Source organism: Fringilla coelebs, assembly GCF_963513975.1.
Source record: "Fringilla coelebs genome assembly, chromosome: 33".
NCBI lineage: Eukaryota > Metazoa > Chordata > Aves > Passeriformes > Fringillidae > Fringilla > Fringilla coelebs.
In genome coordinates, this window is record NC_140059.1 from 985,857 (window position 1) to 1,000,465 (window position 14,609).

The following is a 14,609-nucleotide window of genomic DNA, read 5'->3' on the forward strand; positions in this document are numbered from 1 at the left end:
GGGTTCTTTTGGGTTTTTTTTGGGGTTTTTTGGGTTTTTTTGTGGGGTTTTTGAGGTGTTTTGGGGTCTTGAGTGTCTCAAGGTGGAGAAGAGCTGAGGTGGGACCAGAAGAGGACAAGGAGAGCAGAGATGGAGAAGATCGAGAAGGTTCTGGGTTCTTCTGGGTTCTTTGGGGGTTTTTTGGGATTTTTTGTGGGGTTTTTGAGGTGTTTTGGGGTCTCGGGATGATCCTGGTGGAGAAGAGCTGAGGTGGGACCAGGAGAGGACAAGGAGAGCAGAGATTGAGAAGATCGAGAAGGTTCTGGGTTCTTCTGGGTTCTTCTGGGTTCTTTTGGGGTTTTTTTTGGGGTTTTTTGTGGGGTTTTTGAGGTGTTTTGGGGTCTCGGGATGATCCTGGATGAGAAGACCTGAGGTGGGACGCGGAGAGCAAGGACGAGGCTGAAATCGAGAAGGTCAAGAAGGTTCTGGAATCTTCTGGGTTCTTTTGGGTTCTTCTGGGTTCTTTTGGGGTTTTTTGTGGGGTTTTTGAGGTGTTTTGGGGTCTCGGGATGATCCTGAAGGAGAAGAGCTGAGGTGGGACCAGGAGAGTGCAAGGATGAGAAAGATGGAGAAGGTCAAGAAGGTTCTGGATTCTTCTGGGTTCTTCTGGGTTCTTCTGGGGTTTTTTGAGGTTTTTTGTGGGGTTTTTGAGGTGTTTTGGGGTCTTGCGAGGACCAGGAGAAGGTGCTGATGTGGGAGCAGGGCATGCGCAAGGACGAGGCCGAGATCGAGAAGCTCAAGAAGGTTCTGGAATCCTCTGGGTTCTTCTGGGTTCTTCTGGGTTCTTCTGGGGTTTTTTGTGGGGTTTTTGAGGTGTTTTGGGGTCTTGGGATGATCCTGGAGGAGATGAGCTGAGGTGGGACCAGGAGAGGACAAGGACGAGGCCGAGATCAAGAAGGTCAAGAAGGTTCTGGAATCTTCTGGGTTCTTCTGGGTTCTTCTGGGTTCTTCTGGGTTCTTTTGGGGTTTTTTGGGGTTTTTTGTGGGGTTTTTGAGGTGTTTTGGGGTCTCGGGATGATCCTGAAGGAGATGAGCTGAGGTGGGACCAGGAGAGGGCAAAGACAGCAGAGATTGAGAAGATCGAGAAGGTTCTGGAATCTTCTGGATTCTTCTGGGTTCTTCTGGGTTCTTCTGGGTTCTTTTGGGTTCTTTTGGGGTTTTTTGGGGTTTTTTGTGGGGTTTTTGAGGTGTTTTGGGGTCTCGGGATGATCCTGAAGGAGAAGAGCTGAGGTGGGACCAGGAGAGGACAAGGACAGCAGAGATTGAGAAGATCGAGAAGGTTCTGGAATCTTCTGGCTTCTTCTGGGTTCTTCTGGGTTCTTTTGGGGTTTTTGGGGGTTCTTTTGGGGTTTTTGTGGGGTTTTTGAGGTGTTTTGGGGTCTCGAGAGGTCCATGAGAAAGAGGAGCTGAGGTGGGACCAGGAGAGCAAGGACGAGGCTGAAATCGAGAAGGTCAAGAAGGTTCTGGAACCTTCTGGGTTCTTCTGGGTTCTTTTGGGGTTTTTTGGGGTTTTTTGTGGGGTTTTTGAGGTGTTTTGGGGTCTCGAGTGTCTCAAGGTGGAGAAGAGCTGAGGTGGGACCAGGAGAGGACAAGGATGAGAAAGATGGAGAAGGTCCAAAAGGTTCTGGGTTCTTCTGGGTTCTTTTGGGTTCTTCTGGGGTTTTTTTGGGGTTTTTTGTGGGGTTTTTGAGGTGTTTTGGGGTCTCGGGATGATCCTGGAGGAGATGAGCTGAGGTGGGACCAGGAGAGGACAAGGACGAGGCCGAGATCAAGAATGTCAAGAAGGTTCTGGATTCTTCTGGGTTCTTCTGGGTTCTTTTGGGATTTTTGGGGGGTTTTTTGGGGTTTTTTTGAGGCTTTTTGAGGTGTTTTGGGGTCTCGGGATGATCCTGAAGGAGAAGAGCTGAGGTGGGACCAGGAGAGGACAAGGACAAGGCCGAGATCAAGAAGGTCAAGAAGGTTCTGGAATCTTCTGGGTTCTTTTGGGTTCTTCTGGGTTTTTTTGGGGTTTTTTGGGGTTTTTTGTGGGGTTTTTGAGGTGTTTTGGGGTCTCGCGAGGACCAGGAGAAGGTGCTGATGTGGGAGCAGGGCGTGCGCAAGGACGAGGCCGAGATCGAGAAGCTCAAGAAGGTTCTGGAATCTTCTGGGTTCTTCTGGGTTCTTTTGGGGTTTTCTGGGGTTTTTTGGGATTTTTTGGGGGTTTTTGTGGGGTTTTTGAGGTGTTTTGGGGTCTCAAGAGGTTCAGGGTGGAGATGAGCTGAGATGGGACCAGGAGAGCAAGGACGAGGCTGAAATCGAGAAGGTCAAGAAAGTTCTGGAATCTTCTGGGTTCTTTTGGGTTCTTCTGGGTTCTTTTGGGGTTTTTTGGGGTTTTTTATGGGGTTTTTGAGGTGTTTTGGGGTCTCGAGTGTCTCCAGGTGGAGAAGAGCTGAGGTGGGACCAGGAGAGTGCAAGGATGAGAAAGATGGAGAAGGTCGAGAAGGTTCTGGGTTCTTCTGGGGTTTTTTGGGGTTTTTTGTGGGGTTTTTTGGGGTTTTTTGTGGGGTTTTTGAGGTGTTTTGGGGTCTTGGGATCATCCTGGTGGAGAAGACCTGAGGTGGCACCAGGAGAGGACAAGGACAAGACCAAGATCGAGAACCTCAAGAAAATTTTGGGGCTTTTTTGGGTTTTTTTGACATTTTGCCCAGGAGGAGCAACAGCACATGAAGACCATGGAGAACTTTGGGTTATTTTCTCCACTTTTGACCATTTTTGACCATTTCTGGGTGGTTTCTCCAGGATGATCATCGGCACATGAAGACCATCAATAACTTTGGGTTGTTTTCTCCACTTTTGACCATTTCTGACCATTTTTGGGTGGTTTCTCCATGAGAATCATCGGCACATGAAGACCATCGATAACTTTGGGTGACTTTGTCCATTTTTGACCATTTTTGACCATTTTTTACCATTTCTGGGTGGTTTCTCCGTGAGAATCATCGGCACATGAAGACCATGGATAACTTTGGGTTATTTTCTCCATTTTTGACCATTTCTGACCATTTTTGGGGTCCCCCCAGGAGGAGCAGTGGCACATGAAGATCATCAATAACTTTGTCCATTTCTGACCATTTTTGGATGGTTTCCCCCAGGATGATCATCAGCACACGAAGACCACGGATAACTTTGGGTTATTTTCTCCATTTTTGACCATTTTTGACCATTTCTGACCATTTCTGACCATTTTTGGGTGGTTTCTCCATGAGGATCATCAACACATGAAGACCATGGAGAACTTTGGGTGACTTTGTCAATTTTTGGGTTATTTTCTCAATTTTTGACCATTTTTGGGTGGTTTCTCCAGGATGATCATCAGCACATGAAGACCATGGATAACTTTGAGTGACTTTGTCCATTTTTGGGTTATTTTCTCCACTTTTGACCATTTCTGACCATTTTTGGGTGGTTTCTCCATGATGATCATCGCCACATGAAGACCACGGATAACTTTGGGTTATTTTCTCCATTTTTGACCATTTCTGACCATTTCTGGGTGGTTTTTCAGGATGATCATCAACACATGAAGACCATCGATAACTTTGGGTGACTTTGTCCATTTTTGGGTTATTTTGTCCATATTTGACCATTTTTGGGTTTGTTCTCCAAGAGGAGCAGGAGCACATGAAGACCATGGAGAACTTTGGGTTATTTTCTCCACTTTTGACCATTTTTGACCATTTTTGGGTGGTTTCTCCAGGATGATCATCGCCACATGAAGACCATCGATAACTTTGTCCATTTTTGTCCATTTTTGACCATTTTTGTCCTTTTTTGACCATTTTTTGGTGTCCCCCCAGGATGATCATCAGCACACGAAGACCATCGATAACTTTGGGTGACTTTGTCCATTTTTGGGTTATTTTGTCCATTTCTGACCATTTCTGGGTGGTTTCTCCATGAGGATCAGGAGCACATGAAGACCATCGATATCTTTGTCCATTTTTGACCATTTTTGACCATTTCTGACCATTTCTGGGTGGTTTTTCAGGATGCTCATCGCCACATGAGGACCATGGATAACTTTGGGTTATTTTCTCCATTTTTGACCATTTTTGACCATTTTTGGGTGGTTTCCCCCAGGATAATCATCAGCACACCAAGACCATCGATAACTTTGAGTTATTTTCTCCATTTTTGACCATTTTTGACCATTTCTGACCATTTCTGGGTGGTTTTCCAGGATAATCATCAGCACATGAAGACCATGGAGAACTTTGGGTTATTTTCTCCATTTTTGACCATTTTTGACCATTTTGGACCATTTCTGACCATATTTGGTGTCCCCCCAGGAGGAGCAGCGGCACATGAAGATCATCAATAACTTTGTCCATTTTTGACCATTTTTGACCATTTTTGACCATTTTTGGGTGGTTTCTCCATGAGGATCATCAGCACATGAAGACCATGGAGAACTTTGGGTGACTTTGACCATTTTTGACCATTTTTGGGTGGTTTCTCCATGAGGATCATCAGCACACGAAGACCATGGAGAACTTTGAGTTATTTTCTCCATTTTTGACCATTTTTGACCATTTCTGACCATTTCTGGGTGGTTTTTCAGGATGATCATCAGCACATGAAGACCATGGATAACTTTGGGTTATTTTCTCCATTTTTGACCATTTTTGACCATTTCTGACCATTTTTGGTTGGTTTCTCCATGAGGATCATCAGCACATGAAGACCATCAATAACTTTGGGTTGTTTTCTCCACTTTTGACCATTTCTGACCATTTCTGGGTGGTTTCTCCATGATGATCATTGGCACATGAAAACCATCGATAACTTTGGGTGACTTTGTCCATTTTTGGGTTATTTTGACCATTTCTGACCATTTTTGGGTGGTTTCTCCAGGATGATCATCAGCACATGAAGACCATGGATCGCTTTGGGTGACTTTGACCATTTTTGACCATTTTTGACCATTTTTGGGTGTCCCCCCAGGATGATCATTGGCACATGAAGACCATCGATAACTTTGTCCATTTTTGTCCATTTTTGACCATTTTTGTCCTTTTTTGACCATTTTTTGGTGTCCCCCCAGGATGCTCATCAGCACATGAAGACCATGGATAACTTTGGGTTGTTTTCTCCATTTTTGACCATTTTTGACCATTTTTGACCATTTTTGACCATTTTTGGGTGGTTTCCCCATGAGAATCATCGGCACATGAAGACCACGGATAACTTTGGGTTATTTTCTCCATTTTTGACCATTTTTGACCATTTTTGACCATTTCTGGGTGGTTTCTCCAGGATAATCATCGGCACATGAAGACCATGGATAAATTTGTCCATTTTTCTCAATTTTTGACCATTTTTGACCATTTTTGTCCATTTCTGGGTGGTTTCTCCAGGATGATCATCGCCACACGAAAACCACGGATAACTTTGGGTTATTTCCTCCACTTTTGACCATTTCTGACCATTTTTTGTGTCCCTCAGGAGGAGCAGCGGCACATGAAGATCATCGACGAGACGATGGCGCAGCTGCAGGACCTCAAGAACCAACACCTGGCCAAGAAGTCGGAGGTGAACGACAAAAACCACGAGATGGACGAGATCCGCAAGAAGCTGGGCGGGGCCAACAAGTGAGGGCGGGGCCTGAGGGGGTGTGGTCAAAGGGGCGTGGTCAGTGAGTGTGGGTGGGGCCTGAGTGGGTGTGGTCAAAGGGGCGTGGTCAGCAAGTGAGGGTAGGGCCAATCAGAGGGTTTGATCAGCAAGTGAGGGCGGGGCCTGAGTGGGTGTGGTCAAAGAGGGCGTGGTCAGCAAGTGTGGGTGGGGCCTGAGTGGGTGTGGTCAAAGGGGGCGTGGTCAGCGAGTGTGGGTAGGGCCAATCAGAGGGTGGGGTTAGCGAGTGAGGGCGGGGCTAATAAGGGAGGGTGGTGACAAAGGGGCGGGGTTAAAATGAGGGTGTGGTCAGTGGGCGGGGCTAGAAAGTAAAGGTGATGTGGGTGTGTCTTTGTGGGTGTGTCCCTTGTGGGCGTGTCCTTGTGTCCGTGTCCCTGTCCCTGTGTCCCTGTCCCCAGGCCATGTCCCCGTGTCCCTGTCCCCACCATGTCCCCACCTGGTGTCCCCATGTCCCTGTCCCCTGCCCTGTTCCCCCACCATGTCCCCACCACGTCCCCATGTCCCCACCGTGTCCCTGTGTCCCTGTCCCCATGTCCCTGTTCCCCCACCATGTCCCCACACCGTGTCCCCATGTCCCCACCATGTCCCCTGTCCCTGTCCCCACCATGTCCCTGTCCCCACTGTGTCCCTGTCCCCACCGTGTCCCTGTCCCCACCGTGTCCCATGTCCCTGTCCCCACTGTGTCCCCATCCCCACTGTGTCCCTGTGTCCCTGTCCCCACCATGTCCTGTGTCCCCATCCCCACCGTGTCCTGTCCCCATCCCCACCGTGTCCCTGTCCCCACCGTGTCCCTGTGTCCCCATGCCCTGTCCCCATCCCTACCATGTCCCCCTGTCCCTGTCCCCACCATGTCCCTGTGTCCCCATGCCCTGTCCCCATCCCTACCATGTCCCCCTGTCCCTGTCCCCACCATGTCCCCATCCCCACTATGTCCCTATCCCCACCGTGATCCTGTCCCCACCATATCCCCATCCCCACTGTGTCCCTGTGTCCCCACCATGTCCCTGTCCCCACCATGTCCCCATGTCCCCATGTCCCCATCCCCACCGTGTCCCCATGCCCACCGTGTCCCCATGCCCACCGTGTCCCTTGTCCTTGTCCCCCACCCTGTCCCCACCGTGTCCCCATCCCCACCGTGTCCCCATGCCCACCATGTCCCCATGTCCCTGTCCCCATGGTGTCCCCACGGTGTCCCTGTCCCCTGCCCTGTCCCCACCGTGTCCCCATCCCCACCATGTCCCTGTCCCTGTCCCCACGGTGTCCCCACGGTGTGGCTGTCCCCAGGGAGATGACCCACCTGCAGAAGGAGGTGACGGCCATCGAGACCAAGCTGGAGCAGAAGCGCAGCGACCGCCACAACCTCCTGCAGGCCTGCAAGATGCAGGACATCCGGCTGCCGCTGGCCAGGGGCTCCATGGACGACATCAGCCAGGAGGAGGTGACACCTGGGGACACCCTGGGACACCCCTGGGACACCCTGAGTCACCCCTGTCCTCCTGTGTCACCCTGTGTCACCCTGAGCCACCCCTGAGTCACCCCATGTCATCCCTGTCCTGCTGCTGGCCTGGGGCTCCATGGACGACATCAGCCAGGAGGAGGTGACACCTGGGGACACCCTGGGACACCCTGTGTCACCCTGTGTCACCCCGAGCCACCCCTGTCCTCCTGTGTCACCCTGAGTCACCCCCGAGTCACCCTGAGTCATCCCTGTCCTCCTGTGTCACCCCAAGCCACCCCTGAGTCACCCCTGTCCATCTGTGTCATCCCTGTCCTTCCGCTGGCCTGGGGCTCCATGGACGACATCAGCCAGGAGGAGGTGACACCTGGGGACACCCTGGGACACCCCTGTGTCACCCCGAGCCACCCCTGTCCTCCTGTGTCACCCTGAGCCACCCCTGTCCTCCTGTGTCACCCCTGTCCTGCTGCTGGCCTGGGGCTCCATGGACGACATCAGCCAGGAGGAGGTGACACCCGGGGACACCCTGGGACACCCCTGTGTCACCCTGAGCCACCCTGAGTCACCCCTGTCCTCCTGTGTCACTCTGGGTCACCCCTGAGTCACCCCTGTCCTCCTGTGTCATCCCTGTCCTGCCGCTGGCCCGGGGCTCCATGGACGACATCAGCCAGAAGGAGGTGACACCCGGGGACACCCTGGGACACCCTGAGCCACCATGAGCCACCCCTGAGTCACCCTGAGCCAGCCCTGTCCTCCTGTGTCACCCTGAGCCACCCCTGTGTCACCCCTGTCCTTCTGTGTCACCCTGAGCCACCCGTGTCCTCCTGTGTCACCCTGTGTCCCCCCTGTATGACCCACTGGCCAGGGGCTCCATGGACGACATCAGCCAGGAGGAGGTGACACCTGGGTCACTCTGACTGTCCCCATTGTCCCCTCAGGGTGCTGGCATAGGTGAGGTCCCTGTGTCACTCTGACTGTCCCCATTGTCCCTTGTGTGTCCCCTCAGGGTGGTGGCACACGTGAGGTCCCTGTGTCACTGTGATTGTCCCCATTGTCCCCTCAGGGTGGTGGCACAGGTGAGGACCCCGTGTCACTCTGACTGTCCCCATTGTCCCCTGTGTGTCCCCTCAGGGTGGTGGCACTGGTGAGGACCCCGTGTCACTCTGACTGTCCCCATTGTCCCCCAGGGCGGTGGCACGGGTGAGGACCCCAGGGGCAGCTCGTGTCCCCTGTGTCACTGTGACTGTCCCCATTGTCCCCCAGGGCGGTGGCACGGCTGAGGACGCCGGTGGCACTGTGACTGTCCCCATTGTCCCCTGTGTGTCCCCCAGGGCGGTGGCACGGCTGAGGACGCCGGTGGCACTGTGACTGTCCCCATTGTCCCCTGTGTGTCCCCCAGGGCAGTGGCACGGCTGAGGACGCCGGGGGCAGCTCGTGTCCCCTGTGTGTCCCCTGTGTGTCCCCTGTGTCACTGTGACTGTCCCCCAGGGCGGTGGCACAGCGGAGGATGCCGGGGGCAGCTCGTGTCCCCTGTGTCACTGTGACTGTCCCCATTGTCCCCCAGGGTGGTGGCACAGCTGAGGACCCTGTGTCACTCTGACTGTCCCCATTGTCCCCTGTGTGTCCCCCAGGGCGGTGGCACAGCGGAGGACGCCGGGGGCAGCTCGTGTCCCCTGTGTGTCCCCTGTGTCACTGTGACTGTCCCCATTGTCCCCCAGGGCGGTGGCACGGCGGAGGACGCCGGTGTCACTGTGACTGTCCCCTCAGGGCGGTGGCACGGCAGAGGACGCCGGGGGCAGCTCGTGTCCCCTGTGTCACTCTGACTGTCCCCATTGTCCCCTGTGTGTCCCCCCAGGGCGGTGGCACGGCTGAGGACGCCGGTGGCACTGTGACTGTCCCCATTGTCCCCTGTGTGTCCCCCCAGGGCGGTGGCACGGCTGAGGACGCTGGGGGCAGCTCGTGTCCCCTGTGTCACTGTGATTGTCCCCATTGTCCCCTGTGTCACTCTGACTGTCCCCATTGTCCCCCAGGGTGGTGGCACAGCTGAGGACCCTGTGTCACTGTGACTGTCCCCATTGTCCCCCAGGGCGGTGGCACGGCTGAGGACGCCGGGGGCACTGTGACTGTCCCCATTGTCCCCTGTGTGTCCCCTAGGGCGGTGGCACCGGGGAGGACGCCGGGGGCAGCTCGTGTCCCCTGTGTCACTCTGACTGTCCCCATTGTCCCCATTGTCCCCTGTGTGTCCCCCCAGGGCGGTGGCACGGCTGAGGACGCCGTGTCACTCTGACTGTCCCCATTGTCCCCATTGTCCCCATTGTCCCCCCAGGGCGGTGGCACCGGGGAGGACGCCGGGGGCAGCTCGTGTCCCCTGTGTCACTGTGACTGTCCCCATTGTCCCCATTGTCCCCTAGGGCGGTGGCACCGGGGAGGACGCCGGCGGCAGCTCCCAGCGCAGCTCCAGCCTGTACGCGCGCGAGGCGCTGATCGAGATCGACTACAGCGACCTGCCCGAGGAGCTCAAGGTGAGAGAGCGGGCACAGCTGGCACAGCTGGGCATGTCAGGGTACACCCAGCACACCTGGCACACCTGGGCACACCTGGGCATGCCTGGGTACACCTGGCACACCTGGGCACACCTGGGCATGCCTGGTGCACCTGGGCACACCTGGGCGTGTCAGGGTACACCTGGGCACACCTGGGCGTGTTAGGGTACACCTGGGCACACCTGGCACACCTGGGTACACCTGGGCATGCCTGGGTACACCTGGCACACCTGGGCACACCTGGGCACGCCTGGTGCACCTGGGCACACCTGGGCGTGTCAGGGTACACCCAGCACACCGGGCACACCTGGGCACACCTGGTGCACCTGGGCATACCTGGGCATGCCCCAACACACTTGGGCACACCTGGGCACGCCCTGGACACTTCTGGGCACATGTGGGCACACCCTGGGCACGCCTGGACATGTCCCATGTCCCCTGCTGTCCCCTGCTGTCCCCGTGTCCCTGATGTCCCTGTGTCCCTGCTGTCCCCATGTCCCTGATGTCCCCATGTCCCTGATGTCCCCTGCTGTCCCTGCTGTCCCCATGTCCCTGATGTCCCCTGCTGTCCCTGCTGTCCCCATGTCCCTGATGTCCCCTGATGTCCCCACTGTCCCTGCTGTCCCTGCTGTCCCCATGTCCCTGCTGTCCCTGCTGTCCCCTGATGTCCCCTGATGTCCCCTGCTGTCCCCAGGATGCCCAGGCAGAGGAGGAGATCCGGCAGGAGATGGCGGCGCTGCAGCAGCGGCTGACGTGTCCCCATGTCCCTCACACCCTTGATGTCCCTGATGTCCCTGATGCCCGCTGTCCCCTCCTGTCCCCTGCTGTCCCCTTGATGTCCCTGCTGTCCCCTGCTGTCCCCAGGACGCCCAGGCGGAGGAGGAGATCCGGCAGGAGATGGCGGCGCTGCAGCAGCGGCTGATGTGTCCCCATGTCCCTCACACTCTGCGTGTCCCCTCCTGTCCCCTGATGTCCCCACTGTCCCCTGCTGTCCCCTGATGTCCCTGCTGTCCCCAGGACGCGCAGGCAGAGGAGGAGATCCGTCAGGAGATGGCGGCGCTGCAGCAGCGGCTGACGTGTCCCCATGTCCCCATGTCCCTCACACTCTGCGTGTCCCCTCCTGTCCCCTGATGTCCCTTGATGTCCCCATGTCCCCTGTTGTCCCCTGATGTCCCCATGTCCCCAGGACGCGCAGGCAGAGGAGGAGATCCGTCAGGAGATGGCGGCGCTGCAGCAGCGGCTGACGTGTCCCCATGCCCCGTGTCCCTGCTGTCCCCGCTGTCCCCATGTCCCTGCTGTCCCTGCTGTCCCTTGATGTCCCTTCATGTCCCCTGCTGTCCCTGCTGTCCCCAGGACGCGCAGGCAGAGGAGGAGATCCGGCAGGAGATGGCGGCGCTGCAGCAGCGGCTGACGGAGCAGCAGAGCGTCCTGCAGCGCATCGCCGCGCCCAACATGAAGGCCATGGAGAAACTGGAGAGCGTCCGCGACAAGTTCCAGGAGACCTCGGACGGTGGGGACACCTGGGGACACCTGGGGACACCTGGGGACATGGGTGGGGAAAGGTTCCAGGAGACCTCGGACGGTGGGGACACCTGGGGACACTGTGGGGACACTGTGGGGACATGGGTGGGGAAAGGTTCCAGGAGACCTCGGACGGTGGGGACACCTGGGGACACCTGGGGACATGGGGGGGACATGGGGACAGTGTCTGCGACAAGTTCCAGGAGACCTCGGACGGTGGGGACACCTGGGGACACCTGGGGACATGGGGGGGACAGGTTCCAGGAGACCTCGGACGGTGGGGACACCTGGGGACACCTGGGGACACCTGGGGACATGGGGGGGACAGGTTCCAGGAGACCTCGGATGGTGGGGACACCTGGGGACACCTGGGGACACCTGGGGACATGGGGGGGACAAGTTCCAGGAGACCTCGGACGGTGGGGACGCCTGGGGACACCTGGGGGGGACAAGTTCCAGGAGACCTCGGACGGTGGGGACACCATGGGGACACCTGGGGACATGGGGGGGAAAGGTTCCAGGAGACCTCGGACTTTGGGGACACCTGGGGACACCTGGGGACACCTGGGGACATGGGGGGGACAAGTTCCAGGAGACCTCGGGCGGTGGGGACGCCTGGGGACACCTGGGGGACATGGTGGGGACGATGGGGACAGCATCTGTGACAAGTTACAGGAGACCTCAGACTTTGGGGACACCATGGGGACACCTGGGGACATGGGTGGGACATGGGGACAGCGTCCGCGACAAGTTCCAGGAGACCTCGGACGGTGGGGACACCTGGGGGGACATGGGGGGGACATAGGGGGGACAAGTTCCAGGAGACTTCAGGCTTTGGGGACACCATGGGGACACTGTGGGGACACGGTGGGGACACGGTGGGGACAAGTTCTAGTGGACCTTGGATGGTGGGACACCATGGAGAGGACACGCAGTGTCCCCTGGGTGTCCCTGATGTCCCCAGCTGTCCCCTGATGTCCCCTGGCTGTTTGTGATGTCCCCAATGTCCCTGATGTCCCCTGGCTGTTTGTGATGTCCCCAATGTCCCTGATGTCCCCTGGCTGTTTGTGATGTCCCCAATGTCCCCTCAGAGTTCGAGGCCACCTGCAAGCGTGCCAGGAAGGCCGAGCAGGGCTGTCCTGGGGATGTCCCCTTGGTGTCCCCGTGTCCCTGTCGCTGTCCCGTGGGTGTCTGTGATGTCCCCAGCTGTCCCCTCATGTCCCCATTGTCCCCCCAGAGTTCGAGGTGGCCCGCAAGCGCGCCAAGAAGGCCGAGCAGGCGTGTCCTGACCCCAATGTCCCCATGGCTGTCCCTGCTGTCCCCTGACCCCAGTGTCCCCGTGGCTGTCCCTGCTGTCCCCTGACCCCAATGTCCCCGTGGCTGTCCCTGCTGTCCCCTGACCCCAGTGTCCCTGTGACTGTCCCCAGCTGTCCCCTCATGTCCCCTGATGTCCCCTGACTGTCCCCTGCTGTCCCCAGAGTTCGAGGCGGCCCGCAAGCGCGCCAAGAAGGCCGAGCAGGGCTGTCCTGGGGATGTCCCCTTGGTGTCCCCGTGTCCTAACCCCAATGTCCCTGATGTCCCCTGGCTGTCCCCAGCTGTCCCCTGACTGTCCCCTGCTGTCCCCAGAGTTCGAGGCGGCCCGCAAGCGCGCCAAGAAGGCCAAGCAGGCGTTTGAGCAGATGAAGAAGGAGCGATTCGACCGCTTCAACTCCTGCTTCGAGGCCGTGGCCACCAACATCGACGAGATCTACAAAGCGCTGTCCCGGAACAGCAGCGCCCAGGTGAGCCTGGCACACACCTGGGCAGGTGGGCACGGGGCTGGCACACACCTGGACAGGCTGGCACACACCTGGGCAGGCTGGCACAGCTGTCACACACAGCGCTGTCACGGAACAGCAGCGCCCAGGTGAGCCTGGCACACCTGGGCACGGCTGGCACACACCTGGGCAGGGCTGGCACACACCTGGGCAGGGCTGGCACACACCTGGGCACGTGGGCATGGGGCTGGCACACACCTGGGCAGGCTGGCACACACCTGGGCAGGCTGGCATACACCTGGGCAGGGCTGGCACACACCTGTGTGGGGCTGGCACACACCTGGGCGGGGCTGGCACACACCTGGGCACACCTGTGTGGGGCTGGCACACACCTGTATGGGCTGGCACACACCTGGGCACACCTGTGTGGGGCTGGCACACACCTGTATGGGCTGGCACAGCTGTCACACACAGCGGTGTCCTGGAACAGCAGCGCCCAGGTGAGGCTGGCACACCTGGGCAGGTGGGCACACACCTGGGCAGGTGGGCATGGGGCTGGCACACACCTGGGCACAGGGCTGGCACACACCTGGGCAGGGCTGGCACACACCTGTATGGGCTGGCACACACCTGGGCAGGTGGGCACAGGGCTGGCACACACCTGTATGGGCTGGCACACACCTGGGCACACCTGTATGGGGCTGGCACACACCTGTATGGGCTGGCATACACCTGGGCAGGGCTGGCACACACCTGGGCAGGCTGGCACAGCTGTCACACACAGCACTGTCCCGGAACAGCAGCGCCCAGGTGAGGCTGGCACACCTGGGCAGGGCTGGCACACCTGGGCAGGTGGGCACGGGGCTGGCACACACCTGGGCAGGCTGGCACACACCTGGGCACACCTGGGCAGGGCTGGCACACACCTGTATGGGCTGGCACAGCTGTCACACACAGCGCTGTCACGCAACAGCAGCGCCCAGGTGAGCCTGGCACACCTGGGCACGGGGCTGGCACACACCTGGGCAGGGCTGGCACACACCTGTATGGGCTGGCACAGCTGGGCACGGGGCTGGCACACACCTGGGCAGGTGGGCATGGGGCTGGCACACACCTGGGCACACCTGTATGGGCTGGCACACACCTGGGCACACCTGTATGGGCTGGCACACACCTGGGCAGGTGGGCATGGGGCTGGCACACACCTGGGCACACCTGTATGGGCTGGCACACACCTGGGCAGGGCTGGCACACACCTGGGCAGGGCTGGCACACACCTGGGCAGGTGGGCATGGGGCTGGCACACACCTGGGCACACCTGTATGGGCTGGCACACACCTGGGCACACCTGTATGGGCTGGCACACACCTGGGCAGGTGGGCATGGGGCTGGCACACACCTGGGCACACCTGTATGGGCTGGCACACACCTGGGCACACCTGTATGGGCTGGCACACACCTGGGCAGGTGGGCACGGGGCTGGCACACACCTGGGCACACCTGGGCAGGCTGGCACACACCTGGGCAGGTGGGCACGGGGCTGGCCCCGCCCATCCCCCTGCTGTTCCTGAGCCCCCAGGAGTCCTGACTGTGTCACCTGTGTCACCTCAGTGTCCCCTGAAT

General features: G+C 57.9%; 1 protein-coding gene across 1 annotated transcript in view; it reads left to right on the forward strand.

The window, feature by feature from the left end:
- The window catches only part of SMC1A (structural maintenance of chromosomes 1A), a 63,203-nt gene that overhangs the window by 39,887 nt on the left and 8,707 nt on the right, over positions 1-14,609 (forward strand). Inside the window, exons 12-22 of the mRNA XM_084224022.1 lie at positions 712-838; positions 1,036-1,164; positions 1,227-1,318; positions 1,428-1,516; positions 1,935-1,998; positions 2,098-2,169; positions 5,524-5,669; positions 6,994-7,147; positions 9,577-9,687; positions 11,062-11,218; positions 12,856-13,010. Of these exons, the coding sequence (XP_084080148.1) occupies positions 712-838; positions 1,036-1,164; positions 1,227-1,318; positions 1,428-1,516; positions 1,935-1,998; positions 2,098-2,169; positions 5,524-5,669; positions 6,994-7,147; positions 9,577-9,687; positions 11,062-11,218; positions 12,856-13,010 (1,296 nt within the window). The remainder of the gene's footprint in view (positions 1-711; positions 839-1,035; positions 1,165-1,226; positions 1,319-1,427; positions 1,517-1,934; positions 1,999-2,097; positions 2,170-5,523; positions 5,670-6,993; positions 7,148-9,576; positions 9,688-11,061; positions 11,219-12,855; positions 13,011-14,609) is intronic.